The sequence below is a fragment of the Camellia sinensis genome, chromosome 7, assembly GCF_055761805.1.
Source record: "Camellia sinensis isolate YWXY chromosome 7, ASM5576180v1, whole genome shotgun sequence".
Classification (NCBI taxonomy): Eukaryota; Viridiplantae; Streptophyta; class Magnoliopsida; order Ericales; family Theaceae; genus Camellia; species Camellia sinensis.
Window position 1 is genome coordinate 37208772 of NC_138967.1, and position 16109 is coordinate 37224880.

Here is a 16109-nt window from a genome sequence, read left to right on the forward strand (position 1 = left end):
ATATATTGTCATGGATTTAATTAGTTATACATCACACATAAAAAGTGCGATCTAAATGTTTACTATCACACGTAAAAAGTGTGATGTAATATTTTAATGACACCCAAAATGTGTGATTAAAAATGATCTTTTTTAGTCACACTCCCAAATATACAAAATTTAAAACATGTGATTAAATAATATAATCACACATAAAAAGTGTGATTTACTTATGATTTTGTAGCAGTGATTGTAAAGAAATTCTAGACCCCAAATCTATATGGATTTATGATAAACATAAAACATGATTTAAACTGTCACATATATGGATAGAAGGAATGCTACTATGTTGAGCACAATTATCAGACTAGGACAATTATTATTTTTTCCAGAGTGATTATTATAGAAGCAAAATACATAAAACTCAAAGACACGTCTAGTAAGACACAAAACACATCAAAGAAGACCACAACCTTACAAACACCACAACCTTACAAACAAGACAAGGCAACCCAAAATGACACTGCCTTAGGAATTTATTGGTACTCAACCTAGGTACACAATTCATTCATTAAAAAGGACAATTATTCATTATTATTATTAGATAAGGGAACAACAATTCATTTATTTAACTCGATTTTTAAACATGAAGGATAGGATCTTATGCTTCAATGTAGATAACTGGATCAAGCGTAACAGGAGCAACACCAGGTTCATCCCCAATCGATTTCAGATCTTCATTCTCACCATCCAAACAAGCCCTTAAAAATGCCACAAAAATCCCTCCCACACATTTCTTAAATGGGTCCATATCGCCCTTCCCACCCGAACAAGCAAGACGTAAAATAATATTTGGGTCATCCAACATGTCCACATGACCATAGTCCTTGGCATAAAAATAGTAGCATGGTGGTTTGGATTCCGTGAAGAACTCACAATGGTTCACTCCATCCGGGGCACACGCTGGTGACTTCCCGGTGCCAATCACGGCGATGGGGATTGATAAATCGAAAGAACGAGGAACGAAAGTGAGAATTTTGGGGTCGATTTGGCCTTTTATGCTTGAACCTGCAACGGGGTCAAGTCCTATTAAAGCCGAAAATTTTAGAGTTGGTTGGGTTTCGGCATGGCCTAGTGCAAGGGCAAATGCGGCTTTTCCACCTCGGCTATGGCCGGAAAGGGCTAGTTTGAGGAGATTTGCTTGAACATTTTTAGGCAGTGTGGATTGAAGGCCTGCGGATAACCAGTTTGTGACTTCTGCAGCAGAATCAACTTCCTCAGTCCCAGAAGAAATGAAGGTGTACAACTGAAAAACACCATTTGATGAAGTTAATTGGTTGAGATGAAACACACAGAGGTATAGGCATGCATGCGTACTTAGGGACAGGGAAATGCACCCTACCACAAAATATGTAACTTGATCACACAATTTCGTAACATCAATTACAAAATACGTAATGTGATCCTAAAGTAGCATAACAAAAAATATCATAATCAAGCCATGAACTTTTGCAACATCAATCACAAAATTTTAGACATTTTATTATACTAAATTGTGGTTAGATTAAACATTTTGTGGTTGATGTTATGAAATTTTATGATAAAATTACATATTTTTGTGGTAGTGTGCATATGGTATGCACATCTAAATGGTTACACACCATAGGATTCTATCAGGGACGTACATAGATAAAGATTAGAGCAAATTATACAGGTAATTTCTATACTTTTGCTTTTGTGTCATTTTGATCTCTTCAATTTTAATTAGCTTAATTGTAACTCTGAATTTATAATTTTATCTCAATTTGATCTACTTATGCCTCTGAGAAATCTTTATGAAAATTGCACACATGCTCACCGTGTGTTATGTTTTCAAGGGCAAATTTATAAACTTGATCAGCTTGATGAGTTAAATTCAACAAGCTCAGTGATTTTTTTTTCCATCAAAAATTTTAAATGGAGTTATCAATTAAACTAAATTGATACAAAATTCAAATTTAACGATCAAAATTAAGTTAATAAAAAATCTAAGGACAAAAATGACACAATAAGCAAAATGTATGGACTATTAATGTAATTTTTCCTAAAGATTAATAGGGAAGGTATTTTCAAAATTGTAATCAAAATAATAATTTTATTTGCACTACTACAAAAACACATTTTAGTGACACCATACTAGTGGCATATTCTTAAAAAATGTCACAAAAAGAATATTTGGTGCCATTTTTTAGAAAAATGTCATAGAGCCACAAACATACAAGGCTCTAGTGGCATTTCAATTAAAAAAAGTGTCACTTCACTACAACAAAAATGTCACTACAACAAATTTATACTTTAGTGACACTACACTAGTGGCATGTTTTTAGAAAATGCCACAAAAATAAAAATTGGCATTAAATGTTTTAGAAAAATGCCACAGAACCACAAACATATAAGGCTCTAGTGGCATTTCAATAAAGAAATGTCATATCAATTTTATGGCATTTTATAAAATAATGACACAAAAAATTATGTTCGTGACATTTACCAACAGATGCCACTAAACTTTAGTCGCAATGACATTTTTAAAAAAATGTCAGGATACTAGGTAGGTGCAAATTACTTTTTATGGCACTTAGGTGAAAAGTGTCATAAACAAATATTTTATAGCATTTTGAGAAATGCCACTAAGCCAAAAACTTTCCAAGCTTATAATGGCATTTTTGAAAAAATAAAAAATGCCAATATATTTTCTAAATTTTTAAAATGCAGTAAATGATTAAAAATAAATAAATTAAACTCAATATACACTACAGAAAAAAGCAAATTCGGCGACTAAATTTCCTGACCAAAAAAAATTTGGCCGCTGAAAGTATAGCTTTCAGCGACCAAAATAGCATTTGTTGCCAAAAGTAAAGCTTTTTGGCGACTAAACAATTTTAGTAGCCAAAAGTCTACAATTGGCGACTAAAACTAAGTTTGGTCGCTGATTATATGGGTTTTAGTGACTAAAAAATTTTTAGTAGCCCAAAGTAAAGCTTTTTGGCGACTAAAAAAATTTAGTAGCCAAAAGTCTACAATTGGCGACTAGAAATAAGTTTGGTCACTGATTATATGGGTTTTATCGACTAAAAAAATTTTAGTAGCCAAAAGTAAAGCTTTTTGGTGCCAAAAAAAATTTTAGTAGCCAAAAGTCTACAATTGGCGACTAAAAAATAAGTTTAGTCGCCAAAAGTGGTCATTTTTAGTGCGGGAGAACTAAAATCCCAAGACAGGAATTAAATTTTTTGGCGACCAAAATTTTGGTAGCTGAAAGTGCATCTTCGGCGACCAAATCCGATTTTGGTAGGCAAAAGTTAAGTTTTTTAGCAACTAAAAAATAATTAGTAGCCAAAAGTATAGAATTGGCGACTAAATAATATTTTTAGTCACTAAAAGTGATCTTTTTTTTTTATTTTGCTAGCAAATAGTTTATTTTACATAAATTACGTTCAATAAAATAATTATGTTTAAACATATACTTTTATATTAATATGGATGTATGTACTATATATAAATAATATATGTTGCATAATCATGTGGTGCTATAGAGGTGTAGTGGGAAGAGTGTGGTGTATAAGGTTTATGGTGCGGGAGGTTGGCGGTTCGAGTCTCCGCAAGAGCGAATCAAATTGTTCTACAACGAATTATCGTCACGAATAGTGCCTACCATGACATTAAAGCGTCACTGAAAGGTTTTAGTTTTGATGGTGTACTAAAACTTATAAGTGTCACTAACTCTTTTTTTAATGGCGCTTGATAGTGCCACAAATAATATCTACCATGACATCAAAATGTCATTGAAAGTTTTTAGCCATGATGGTGTAGTGACACTTGCAAGTATCTACCGTGACACTAGTATCTACCGTGGCACGGATACAAATGGCACTTGTTCAAAATGCCACAAGACTAAAAAATGTCATTAAATCAATAGTTTTGTGGTACTTTCAAATGTCACCAAACTAAAATAATGTTGTAGTGTCGAGAGAGAGAGAGAGGGACCTGAGGAGCAACGACTATAAATCCATGGGAAGATATATGCTGGAGAATCTCTTCGTAGGATTTATTCTGAATCAAGAATCCATGGAAAAACAACAGCACAGGATATGTGCCTTCCAACGTTGGTGTAACAATTAACAATGGTTTAGGTGGTGATGATGATGATGATTCATTCACTGTTATGCTTTCCACACTCAACTTTCCCTCTTCAAATACATTTGTTGTTCCCACAACAACTGGACTTTCTACTAAGAGTGCCATCACTCTCTCTCTCTCTCTCTCTCTCTAAAAATTCAGTTCTATGTGAGAGAGTAACGGGTTTTTTTTCTTCTTCTTTTCTTGGTCTTGTCCATCTTATGATGCTCCTCCAATTTATAGACATTGTTATGATGTTGGTCCATGAGCACCAAAAAAGAAAGAAAAAAAAAAAAGAAAAAAAAAGGAAAATAGTAAAAAGAAGTAGCAACGAATAAAGTCTGACTTGTACTAAAAAGATAAGATAGAAAGAAAAGAAATAAAAAAAAACGTGTATCACATATCTACTTATCACTTTTTGTGGTCTTTCATTATTATCTAGTGTGGTATTTGGTCATCACCTATAGTGATATTTGTTAATTGGTTCAAAAATCTTTGCTTATAAGTTCTTTTTTTTTTTTTTTTTTTTTTTGGGTTATGACTGAAAACGATTCGATTATGATATTTGTGGTAATTACTCCACAGACATTATAATTTGTATATAATAGCACACTTTGATATGCTTATATTATCTTTTATTTATGTAGTTATTATTAATTAGTTAGTAATTAGGAGTCTTAGCATTAGTGAGTTAGTGGGGTTATATGTGATGTGAGGTTAGTCGGTTCATAGGTAGTTATTGTAACATCTTGAATTATAGGTTCACTCGAGCGGTGGAATTATCACTCGAGCAGTGAATTAAGGTTTCTAGTATTTATTTTGCAAACTGAGTGTAAAACAAAACCGCTTGAGCGGTTATTTGATCGCTTGAGTAGAGATGCGTGGTTACTAGTACTTGCACTTCAAACCTAAAAATTTTCTAGAAGCTTGCGTTCACCGATTGAGCGATGAAGAGATCGCTCGAGCGGCCTGTTTGGAGTAGCCAACTTAAAAGTCGATTTTTTCCCATTTCTTTCTCACTTTTTCATACTCTCTCTCTCTCTCTCTCTCTAACACTCATTTCCAAAACCCTAGCCCAAAAACACTTGATTTCTCTCATTTCTACTAAAGATCCACTTAAATCTTCCAAGATAATTGAAGAGCATGCTTAGATCAAGATTTTCACTGATTGGTTCGCTTTTTTTTTTTCAAAGTTTCTAATTGGGCTTTCTTCTCTTTATCTCTATTCTTAAGGTAGAGGTATTTTTAATTTGATATATTTATGATTTCAGATATATATATATATATGTGTGTGTGTGTGTGTGTGTATGTGGTATTTTCTTAGTTATAATAATGTATGAGATGATTTTGCAGTATAAAATGAGTTTGATAAACAAAGGGGGCTGACATCCCAAATTTTTGAGAAAGATTATGATTGTTCTTGTTGATTATTGTTGTTGATGATAAAAATTGACCCTCTAGGTGCAGAAGAGGGGAAAACCCAAATTTTCTCAAAAACCTTAGTTTTCAAACTTGATTAAATAATAGGGTTTGACTCACTTGACTCTTAAATCTTGAAATTGGGTAGATGATTATGGAAATGGTGTTGAGATATGAGGTTAATGAATTTCTTGGATATATGCATTGTGATAGATGAATATTGAGATTGTGAAAAATGGTGAGGTTGGAGAAACCTTTTTATTGTTAATATTATTAAATGTTGTTGTGAATTGAACAAACCTTAAGGGAATTGGATTTGAAAACTCATGCATCATGTGTATTAAAATTTTCACTTGTGATTTTATAATCTTGTGGATGTTTGGAAAATATTGGAGGAGGGTAAATAGCGTATGAGTTTAGGTAGTTGAGTCGGGTTTTTTGTAATGGGTTGTGTGTTGTATTTGGTACCTGCGCAGGGAGTCAAGGTGTCCAATTGCCTTGTTTTGAGTTTATTGTAGGACAAATGTGGGAAAGGTTTTTGGATGTCCATGAGCTTGCCGTTTTTAGAGTCAGGAAATATGAGAAAACATAATTTTGGATGTCCACGAGCCAACTGTTTCAGGAGTTGTTAAATGTAGAAGGGAAAAGTTTTGAGTGCCCATCACCCCACCATTTTTAGAGTCAACAAATGTAGAAATATTTTCTATATATAACTCTATATATGTATTTATGGTTTAGTGACTCTTGCTTTAGACGTCATAGCGTATTCACCACCCCATTGTTCTGGAGGATACTTGAGAGTGGTGATCATGGATTGAACATCATTCACTGTGTTTGGTTTGAATTTTTTGGATTAAGTTTTTTGAAAACTGAGTTTTTTGATTTTCGTATTTTTTTTGTTTTTAGTGAATATTTTTAAAATTTTAAATATATTTTTTTACTTTTTTAGATGCACCTTACTTAGATGTGTCTAAAAAGTAAAAAAATTGTGAAAAAATATTTTAAAAAATTAAGAAATACAAAAAAATACAAAAAAAGTACTAAATTCTTGTTTTTTTTTTGTATTTTTGGTATTTAGTGAATTTTTAAAAGATTTTTTTTACTTTTTAGGTGTATTTACGTTAGGTGTGTCTAAAAAGTAAAAAAATTGCATAAAATATTTTAAAAATTCAGTAAAAATAAAAAAACACAGAAAATAAGAGTGTAGAATTTTTTGAAAACTGTTTTTAAAAAATGAGAACCAAGCAAATTAGTTTTAAAAGAGAAAATATGGATTTTTTAGTAACAAGTGCATGACATGATTATATATATCTTGTTAATGATATTTCCTATTGGGTAATAATTCATCCCAAACTAACAACATTTCAGGAATGATGACGTGACTCTGCCAAAGTGACTTGGCGACAGATGTATTTTTAAAAGGTGCACGAAGACTCAATGAATGTTAATTGTTGAAGTTCCAGAGCTATTTTTGTGGTTTGGAATTGAACATTCACTTCTTTTATTTATTTTTTATTTTTTATTTTTTTTGTGTGTATGTAAATGGAATAAGGATGTATTTAGTTGGAAGAGTTCCATGGAACAGAGATCATTTTGAGTAAATGTTTATACGTTAATCATGGTAATTATTGCAATGGTTGGTATATATATATATATATATTAAATGGTTTAACTATATAAATAAAGGATAAATCTCGGGACGTTGTAGTTATCCAGTTGTTTATTTAAAGAAATTGTATTCAATGAAAAAGTATGTTGAATGTTTTTTCTTAAACTTCGTGTGAAGTTTATGGAGGCCAAGTTCTCCTCGAATTGAACCAACAAGAAGTGTCCTCCCTTGAGCTGCGTCTCTTCTTCCTTATTTCTTCCTTTTATTTGTGTTAATTTTGTTAAGAAAACTGTATGTAACAATTGATATCAGAGCCATCGGTCCTCGACAATGGAAGTAGATATACCGCAGGATATCTTGGAGTCTGTTAGGTTTTTGTAATTGGCAATCTCATTGACAAAAATCCATTCATTTGTATTTTTATTTACTATATCGTATCTGTGAGTTATGAGAGTTTAGATGCAAATTTAACCCGCGTTGTGCCTCTGTAGAGGATTTTGTGCTAACATTAAATATTTTCTTTTGAGTTTGTTGCCACTTCGTAGACTAAGTACGGGGATCAAGCTATCTAATCAGCTCGTAGGGGTCTAAGGGGTAGCGCTCCTTAATAGGTTTGATGCAGTGCCCCTAAAGCCAAGAAAGAAGTCAAAGTTGATTAACTGCTCGAGTGGTCTTTGGTGCGCTCGAGCGGTGAAGTGATTCATCCAGTATCTCTACCTACATTCTGAACTTTTGTACCGCTCAAGCGGTGAAGTGGTTCATCCAGTATCTCTACCTACATTCTGAACGTCTGGCAAACATGTTTTACTATTTGAGTGGTAGATGTTATGTTCGAGCAGTTGGCCTATATGTGAGCACTGCTTTTAGTCACACCGCTCAAGCGGTAAAGCGAGTGCTCGAGCGGTCATCCTGACTTTGTTTAGTATAAAGTGCGTCGTTTGCTCGTTTTAGGGTTGAACTCGTCCAGATTCTCAAAGAAAAGGAAAATGCAAAGTGTTCTGTATTGAATGATATTTTTATATGAGTTTCCTTGATGTATAGAAGGTGATTGATTGATCAACGGACTATATATTGACAAACATCAATGATTGTTTTTGTTCTTTTATTCATAAAAAGAAAGAGGTGATCATCGGTGGATTCCAGATAACTTGGGCCTAAAACTTTGGTGGATTCCAGAGTGCTCATCATCATAATTTAACATGAACTACCCACATTAATTAACATACACAAAGCCATAGCAATAAACTTCCCATCTTTAAATAGTTAATATAAGAGTTTTATACAAAAGTTTCATATGCGGATATACATTCAATGATAAAAATACACATGAATCTATAGCATGTGAAGCACCTAGTTTCAAAACAATAAAACGCCCTTCAGGGCTTACATCTTCCAAGGCAATAGCCCGGTTACACAAAATAGTCTCTTGGACCCATACACGTTTAGCCCCTGGCTTACAAAAATTTACAACAAAATAAGAGAGCTATTTACTCTTCACAAAAATATACACGCCCTCAATTCGGTGGGATCACCACATCTTTACCTGCACCAAAATTTCATAAGAGTAAACATAAAGCCCAGTAGAGAATTCTTACAAAGTATATGCAGTTATGCAAACTCTCAATAAAATGCAAATCCCAATGCCATGCCATACTCTTTTAAAGAAATTTTATTTCACTCCTTTTGAAGATTATCATTTTCCAATAAAAGCTTGCATTCACAACACATTTCAAAACTTCCAATTTCAATCAATAGGGGCGGTAAATACAACACTGGTAATCCCTAAGCTGGTGTCTGCAAGTAGACTCTATGAGTACTACCAAACTGTCATTTTTACCGGTATTAACCAGAAGGCTCGACGCCTGTCCGCGCGGGTTTCTAGTCTTTCACCATGGACACTTAGGCCAACTTATCAAATTCATCTACACCCGCTAACCGGACTTACCAACGTATTTACCCCATACCACTTTTCCATAGTTCTTATTACAATATCATTTTCTCTCATGAAATAAATATCTTCAATCGAAATTTTCAATGCAAAATAATAATTGAATAAATATACAATGCCATGATCTTTCCATATCTCATAACACTTCTCCAATTTCAAATGTCTCTACAATACTACCAACAATCACAATTCCCGCTTTCCTTTCCTCATTGTTCTTTCACAAGAAGACCATGTGTTATCAACACATAGTTACAATTTTACATTCACAAGTGTCACGACCCAAACCCGCCCCTATGGGTTTAGCACCGTAACCGGCCAGTAATCCGAGATTACCGAAGGCCTGCTTAACAGTAATACAGTAATACAGAGTACAAGGGTTGGCGGAAGCCAATACAGTAAATAAACAATGTCCAATGAGCTGTGACAGTCTGTATGCCAAAAAGACTTTTCATACATATATGCAGTCAGTGACAAAACAGTATGTACATATATACAATCATTCAGTTCAGGGACTTGATTCCTATCAAACAGTACCGTAACAGTCTATACAGTCATACAAAATAGATACAGAGACGGACGGGGAAATTAAGAACACCCCTAAGCCATAACTTGACAGGCTCGGAACCTCGCAGTGAGGCACAGTGGTTGGCTTGACAAAACTGGAGCTTAACCCCGACGCTTCTAGCGGCGGTCTGGTGCCTGTACACCTACATATATATATATATATATATATATGAGCAGTGAGCTAAAGCCCAGTGAATAACGTAATGCGTAAAGAGGTTAAGAATGAATGTCCTTACAGTAATGAAAACAGTTCGTTAATTCAGTATATCAGTCATTCAGTCATATGTGGTACATCCATTAGCATAACAGTACAGTGAACAGTAGGTCTTAAAAGACCGAACAGTAAATGATGGCCATCAATTAGTAAACAGTAGTGGTTCCAACAAGGGAACCGACAGAGATCTCTATAACAATAGCAGTAAACAGTAGTTGCTAAGGATGCCACAATACATTCATTCAATAAACAGTAGTGGTTCAAAATGTAGGACATACATTCATTCAATTAACAGTATCAGTTCAGAAAGCAGTACAGTTCAATTGTTCAGAAGATAATCATTTTGAACATATCTTTACACAGTTGTTACTCACAGAGTTCTAGGCTACAGTAAAGCTAGAGTGTGTCCCCAGTCGCCAACCCTACACAGTTACAGATTGAACACACACTAAGCTAACTTAATCCCTAATTTGCCTCGGTGTGGTTCTACATCTATATCCTCATTTAGGATGTCTTAAACTAGGCCTAAAAATGCCTAGGATGGGATGAGGATGCAAAGATGCACTTTAAAAGTATTTTCAGAATTTTCAGAAAATAGGGGTCCCGCTCGAGCGTTTATTACTCCGCTCGAGAGGACATGCAGACAAATATTGCCGCTAGAGCGCAGACTTACCCGCTCGAACGTAATACAAAATAGTCAAAAGTGCTGGGTAGGTGAAATTCACGCTCGATTGGGCGCTCGACACCCGCTAGAGCGTAAAAGCCAAGGTCCCGCTCGAGCGTAAATTACCCCGCTCGAGCTGACCCAAAAACAGAACAAAATGCTGGGAGCACGATTTCCATGCTCGAGCGCCAGTCACCCCGTTCGAGCGTGAGTCCAAATTCTGAAAATTCCAGATTTGAACTTCAAGCTCAAAACCAAGTTTTAAAACATAAATTTCGATCCTCTTAGGCCAATTTTCCAGAAAACATCCCAAAACTCATAGTTTAACATGATTCCAAAGCTCAATTGTAAAATCAAAGCCCAAGGGTGTTTCAAACAACTCAATTTCAAACCAAGTTTCAAGAATATAATTCAAACATAACATGCATGAACTTAAATCATTTCAAAGCTTTAAATACAAGCTCAAATGAGCTAACTCTTACAAAAACATGATGAAACCATGGACTATCACACTATTATGAATATGCATGCACCGATTGCCATGAAATCAACATCAAAATGCAAGGATAAAGACATGCATGCATGATACAAGCTTTAATCCAACACTGCAAGACCAATTCTTGACTTAGCTCATTAAACTATCATGATCCATGCTAGATAGAGCTTAAATATACAATTAGAAGGATGAAATCCTTACCTAAGTCTTGAATTATAAGGTGTAGGAGCTCAAATTCACAATTATCTTCTAAAATCTCCAAGTCTACAAGCAACCATCAAGGAGGAACTCACTTCCTCTCACTCTAACTCTCTCAAGTCGGCAAGAACAAGGAAAAAGGGCTGATGAAGTGTGTAATGTGATCAAATGTGTGTAAGGCCAAATGTTTAGATGATATGCCACTTAAGTGGCAAAATTGTGAATAAGGCCAACTTAGAATTTATCAATAATTAATCTAATTTAATCATACCAAATCACATTTCAAATAAATACACCATAAATTCGCATAAATTCTATTGATCATAAAACACTAGTCGATTTCGGGTTCGGCCGCCGATAAGGCCTTCAATTTGCAATTTAACCATAAAAACATGAATAGATAATCGGACAGTCAAACAGATAGATAATGCATTTAAACGGACACAGTCAATCAATCAGTTTCAGATTTCAGTCAGTCAGTTCAGTATTTCAATTAGTTTAATTACTTTTCATAATCAGTCTCAGTTTAGCAGTAATCGGTAGTTTAATGGTAAACTGTGGTGAGGGTTGTTACAACAAGTCTTAATAATCTAGTCTCTTCAAGAGCACAAGTGGTGTTTTTTTCAAACATCAAGTTCCCATGTTTATAATTCTCACAATTTCAAAGTGCACAACAATTTGTCATCTCACAACCATATATTATCATATTTTTAACCATAGTTTCTAAAACAAGTTTTCAATTTCCATATGTCAAAAGCTTTCCATCATTGCAACCCCATTATGGAAACTACACACTTTCATCTTTTATCAAAAGAAAAGGGAGAATTCCATGGACATTTCCATGTTTTCCAAAAATTCCCAAATTTCTAGGGTTTTTCATCAAAAACCCAACATCCTCCATTTCATGATGAAACCCAATCAAAAATCATATTTTCTGGAGTTTCATAAAAAGAACATTTTCATGGATAGGAAAAACATTGAGATCAAAATCCATTTCTTCAAAACTTTCTCTATATTTGGAGCAACCATCAAAATCGACACAAAAACTACAAGAAAGCTTTTAAATCATCATATTTAGCACAACATGTATATATAACTCAAGAAATTCCTACCTCAATGTTAGATGATGAAGGAAAGTGGAAACCCTAGCTTTGGTAGAAGACTCTTTAAATTTCCACAACACCAAGAGGAGCCCCAACTTGGATCTTCAAGATTGGTGAGAAGTGTTGATGATCTAGACCCAAGATTACAAGAATCAAGGTGTTTTAGGGCTTTGGTGAGAGTTTCTAGAGAGAAGGAGGAGAGAAATGAGGTTTAGAGTGAGAGAAAAATGCTCAAAATGTGATACAGCTATGGCCAAAAAGGTGAAAAAAAACAAAGATTCAGACTGCCAGAGTGCTGCACGTGCGGCACCCAACCCCGCACGTATGGAGCGCCCTTCCCCACACGTACGACCCTCATCTTCGGATGTGCGGTGGTCCCTTACACCTCAGCCCGCACTTGCAATTAAAGCAGTGTGCAACACACTGAAATTCCCTCATTCCCGCACATGCGGCTTCACCACCCCGCACTTGCGGCCTTGGCCTAGCAACCCAGAAAATTCTGGTTCGGTCCCCGGGCACTCCGAACTTGATCGCGCACCCTCCGAAACAACTAAAACTCAACACCGAGTGGAAAACAAGAACAAGGACTTTAATTTTTGAAAACAGTTTCCGAGCGTTCCAAGTCCAAACGACAAGAAAAGAAGGACAAACAGATGAAAGAAAGGAAAGCGAATAAAGGAAAGCGAATAAAGGAAAGACTCGGTCGTCACAACCTCCTCACCATAAGAAATTTCGTTCCCGAAATTTGAACGAACTCCCCGAAAATAAATAAACTCACCAAACAAGAGTGCTCTAACAACTTTAATCATTTTTAACAACATTATTAAGTTGCAAAGTTTATCTTTCTCTTCATGGTCACTCCATCAAAACAACAATTGCTCAAATGTGATATATGAGATAAAACATCTACAACAAAATATCATTCTTCCATAAGCTCATGCTCAATTTAACAACACACATACAACAACATGTGATCAACAATTTAACATTCCCCCCTTCAATACTAGGGAAACTTTACAATTAAAACAAAACAACTAAACATGACCAAATAAATTCGGATACTTGGAGCGGACCTTCGCTTCCCATTCCTAAGTTGCTTCCTTAATCCCATGGTGTCTCCACAACACCTTCACTAACAGTATGGTCTTGTCTCGTAGCACTTGTTCTCGAGTATCTAAGATTTGAACCAGTCGCTCCTCGTAGGAGGCATCCTCATCTACCTCCAAATCAACCCAATCTAACACATGAGAAGGGTTGGGTTTGTACTTCCTAAGCATAGACACATGAAACACATTGTGCACTCCCGAAAGTTGTGGCGGTAAGGCCAACCGATATGCCACTTCCCCGATTCTCTCCAATATCTCGAAAGGTCCAATGAACCTCGGAGACAACTTACCACTTTTACTGTACCTCATCAAACCCCGTCTAGGTGAGATCTTAAGGAACACATGATCACCTACTTCAAAGGACAAGGGTCACATCCTTCTATTGGCATAACTTTTCTGTTGGCTTTGAGCCGTAGCTAATCTCTTGTGAATGAGAGCAACTTTCTCAGTTGTCTCCCTAACAATCTCCGTACCCAACAACGATGCATCTCCCACATCGGCCCAACAAACCGGCGATCTACAAGGTCGGCCATACAAGGCCTCAAATGGTGCCATCTCGATGCTAGCCTGATAACTATTGTTGTAAGCGAATTTAATCAACAGTAAATGCCTCTCCCAAGACCCCTTGAAATCTAGGACACAAGCTCTAAGCATGTCCTCCAATGGTGCGTTCTGACTGCCCATCGGTTTGAGGGTGGTAAGTGGTGCTAAAAGTCAACTTAGTCCCTAACGTCTTTTGAAGGCTTTACCACAACTGGGCGGTAAAACGAGAATCCCTATCCGACACGATGGTTACCGAAACCCCATGAAGCCGAATTATCTCTCTAACATACAACTCTGCTAAGTGCTCAACTGAGTCACTAGTACACATTGGGACAAAGTGTGTGGACTTAGTTAGCCTATCAACAATTACCCAAATGGCATCATTGCCCCCGCTGCGTTCTAGGAAGCCCAACTACGAAATTCATGGTAACGTGCTCCCACTTCCACTCGGCTATAGGTAAGGGTTGTAACAAACCCACTGGTTTTTTATGTTCGGCCTTCACTTGTTGACAAGTACGGCACTTAGACACAAAGGATGCGACATCCTGCTTCATATCCCTCCACCAAAACTGACGGCTAAGGTCACAATACATTTTGGTGCCTCCCGGATGTACCGCAAGACGTGTGTGATGGAACTCTCGAAGCACTTCCTCCTTGCAAGATTCAGGCACAAACAGACGATCTAGGTAACGTACACTCTGATCCGAGTGAATGTTCAAACCCTTCTCTTCCTTCCCGTTGGAGATTCTATCACTAATTAATTCTACTGCGCGGTCCCTTTGTTGCGCCTCTATAACTTTGCTAATCAACACAGGTTGAGCGCTCAAGGCAAACAATGTTGTGCCTCCTTCGGACTCACCCAATTGTAATTCAAACTTGCCGACTTCACCTAACATAACCCACTTCTAAATAGCTACACTTGCCAAACTACTCACGATTTTTCGACTCAAGGCGTCGACCACTACATTGGCCTTCCCCGGATGATAGTGTAACTTGAAATCATAGTCTTCTAAAAACTCCATCCACCTCTGCTGGCGTAGATTCAAATCTTTTTGGGAAAACAAATATTTCAAGCTCTTATGGTCAAAGAAAACCTCAAACTTCTCACCATACAAGTAATGCCTCCAAATTTTCAAGGCAAACACCGTTGCGGCTAACTCTAAGTCGTAGGTAGGGTAGTTCTTCTCATGGGTTTTCAATTGTCATGAACCGTAGGCGACAACCTTTCCCTCTTGCATCTAAACACACCCAAGCCCATCCCAAGACGCATCACAATAGACAGTGTAACCCAAGCCTCTCTCTGGAATGATCAACACCGGTGCCGTAGTCAACCTAATTTTTAGCTCCTGGAAAAAAATTTCATAAGCCTCATTCCACACAAATTTAACCCCCTTTCTAGTCAACCTAGTCAAAGGCGCAGCTAATCTAGAGAAGTCCCTCACAAAATGCCGATAGTACCCCGCCAATCCCAAGAAACTTCGGATCTCCAAAACATTTTTAGGCTACTCCCAATCTTGCACCGAATTGATCTTTGATGAGTCCATGATTTCCCCCTCACTTGACACTACGTGGCCCAAAAACTTCACCTCGGTGAGCCAAAACTCACACTTCTCAAATTTAGCATACAACTGGTATTTTCTAAGCAAATCAAGCATTACCCTCAAGTGAGCCTCATGTTCCTTCTCGGAAGTCGAATAGATTAGGATGTTGTCTACAAAGACGACCAGAAAATGATCCAAGTACTTCCTAAAAATTCGGTTCATCAAATCCATGAAAAAAGCCGGTGCATTGGTCAACCCAAATGGCATTACAAGGAACTCATAGTGGCCATAACGCGTACGAAAGGCCGTTTTCTGGATGTCCTCCTCCCGGACTCTCAACTGATGGTACCCCGACCTCAAGTCTATCTTTGAAAAGCAACAAAACCCTCTAAGTTGATCAAACAAGTCATCTATTCCGGGTAAAGGATATTTGTTCTTGATAGTAACTCGATTCAATTTACGGTAGTCAATACACAACCGCAACGATCCATCCTTCTTTTTCGCAAAGAGAGTTAGCGCTTCCCAAGGTGACGTACTAGGGCGAATGAAGCCCTTGTCTAGAAGCTCTTGGAG

The 16109-nt window shown here is 36.5% G+C and overlaps 1 protein-coding gene across 1 annotated transcript; it reads right to left on the minus strand.

Annotated features, from left to right (window-relative positions):
- Positions 1-328: 328 nt before the first annotated feature.
- Positions 329-4360, minus strand: LOC114293959 (chlorophyllase-1, chloroplastic). Its single transcript, XM_028238076.2, has 2 exons — positions 4000-4360; positions 329-1285 (listed from the first exon to the last, which is right to left on the minus strand). The coding sequence occupies exons 1-2, from the start codon at positions 4255-4257 to the stop codon at positions 641-643; spliced, it is 903 nt and encodes a 300-aa protein (XP_028093877.2). The 5' UTR covers positions 4258-4360; the 3' UTR covers positions 329-640.
- Positions 4361-16109: the final 11749 nt, after the last annotated feature.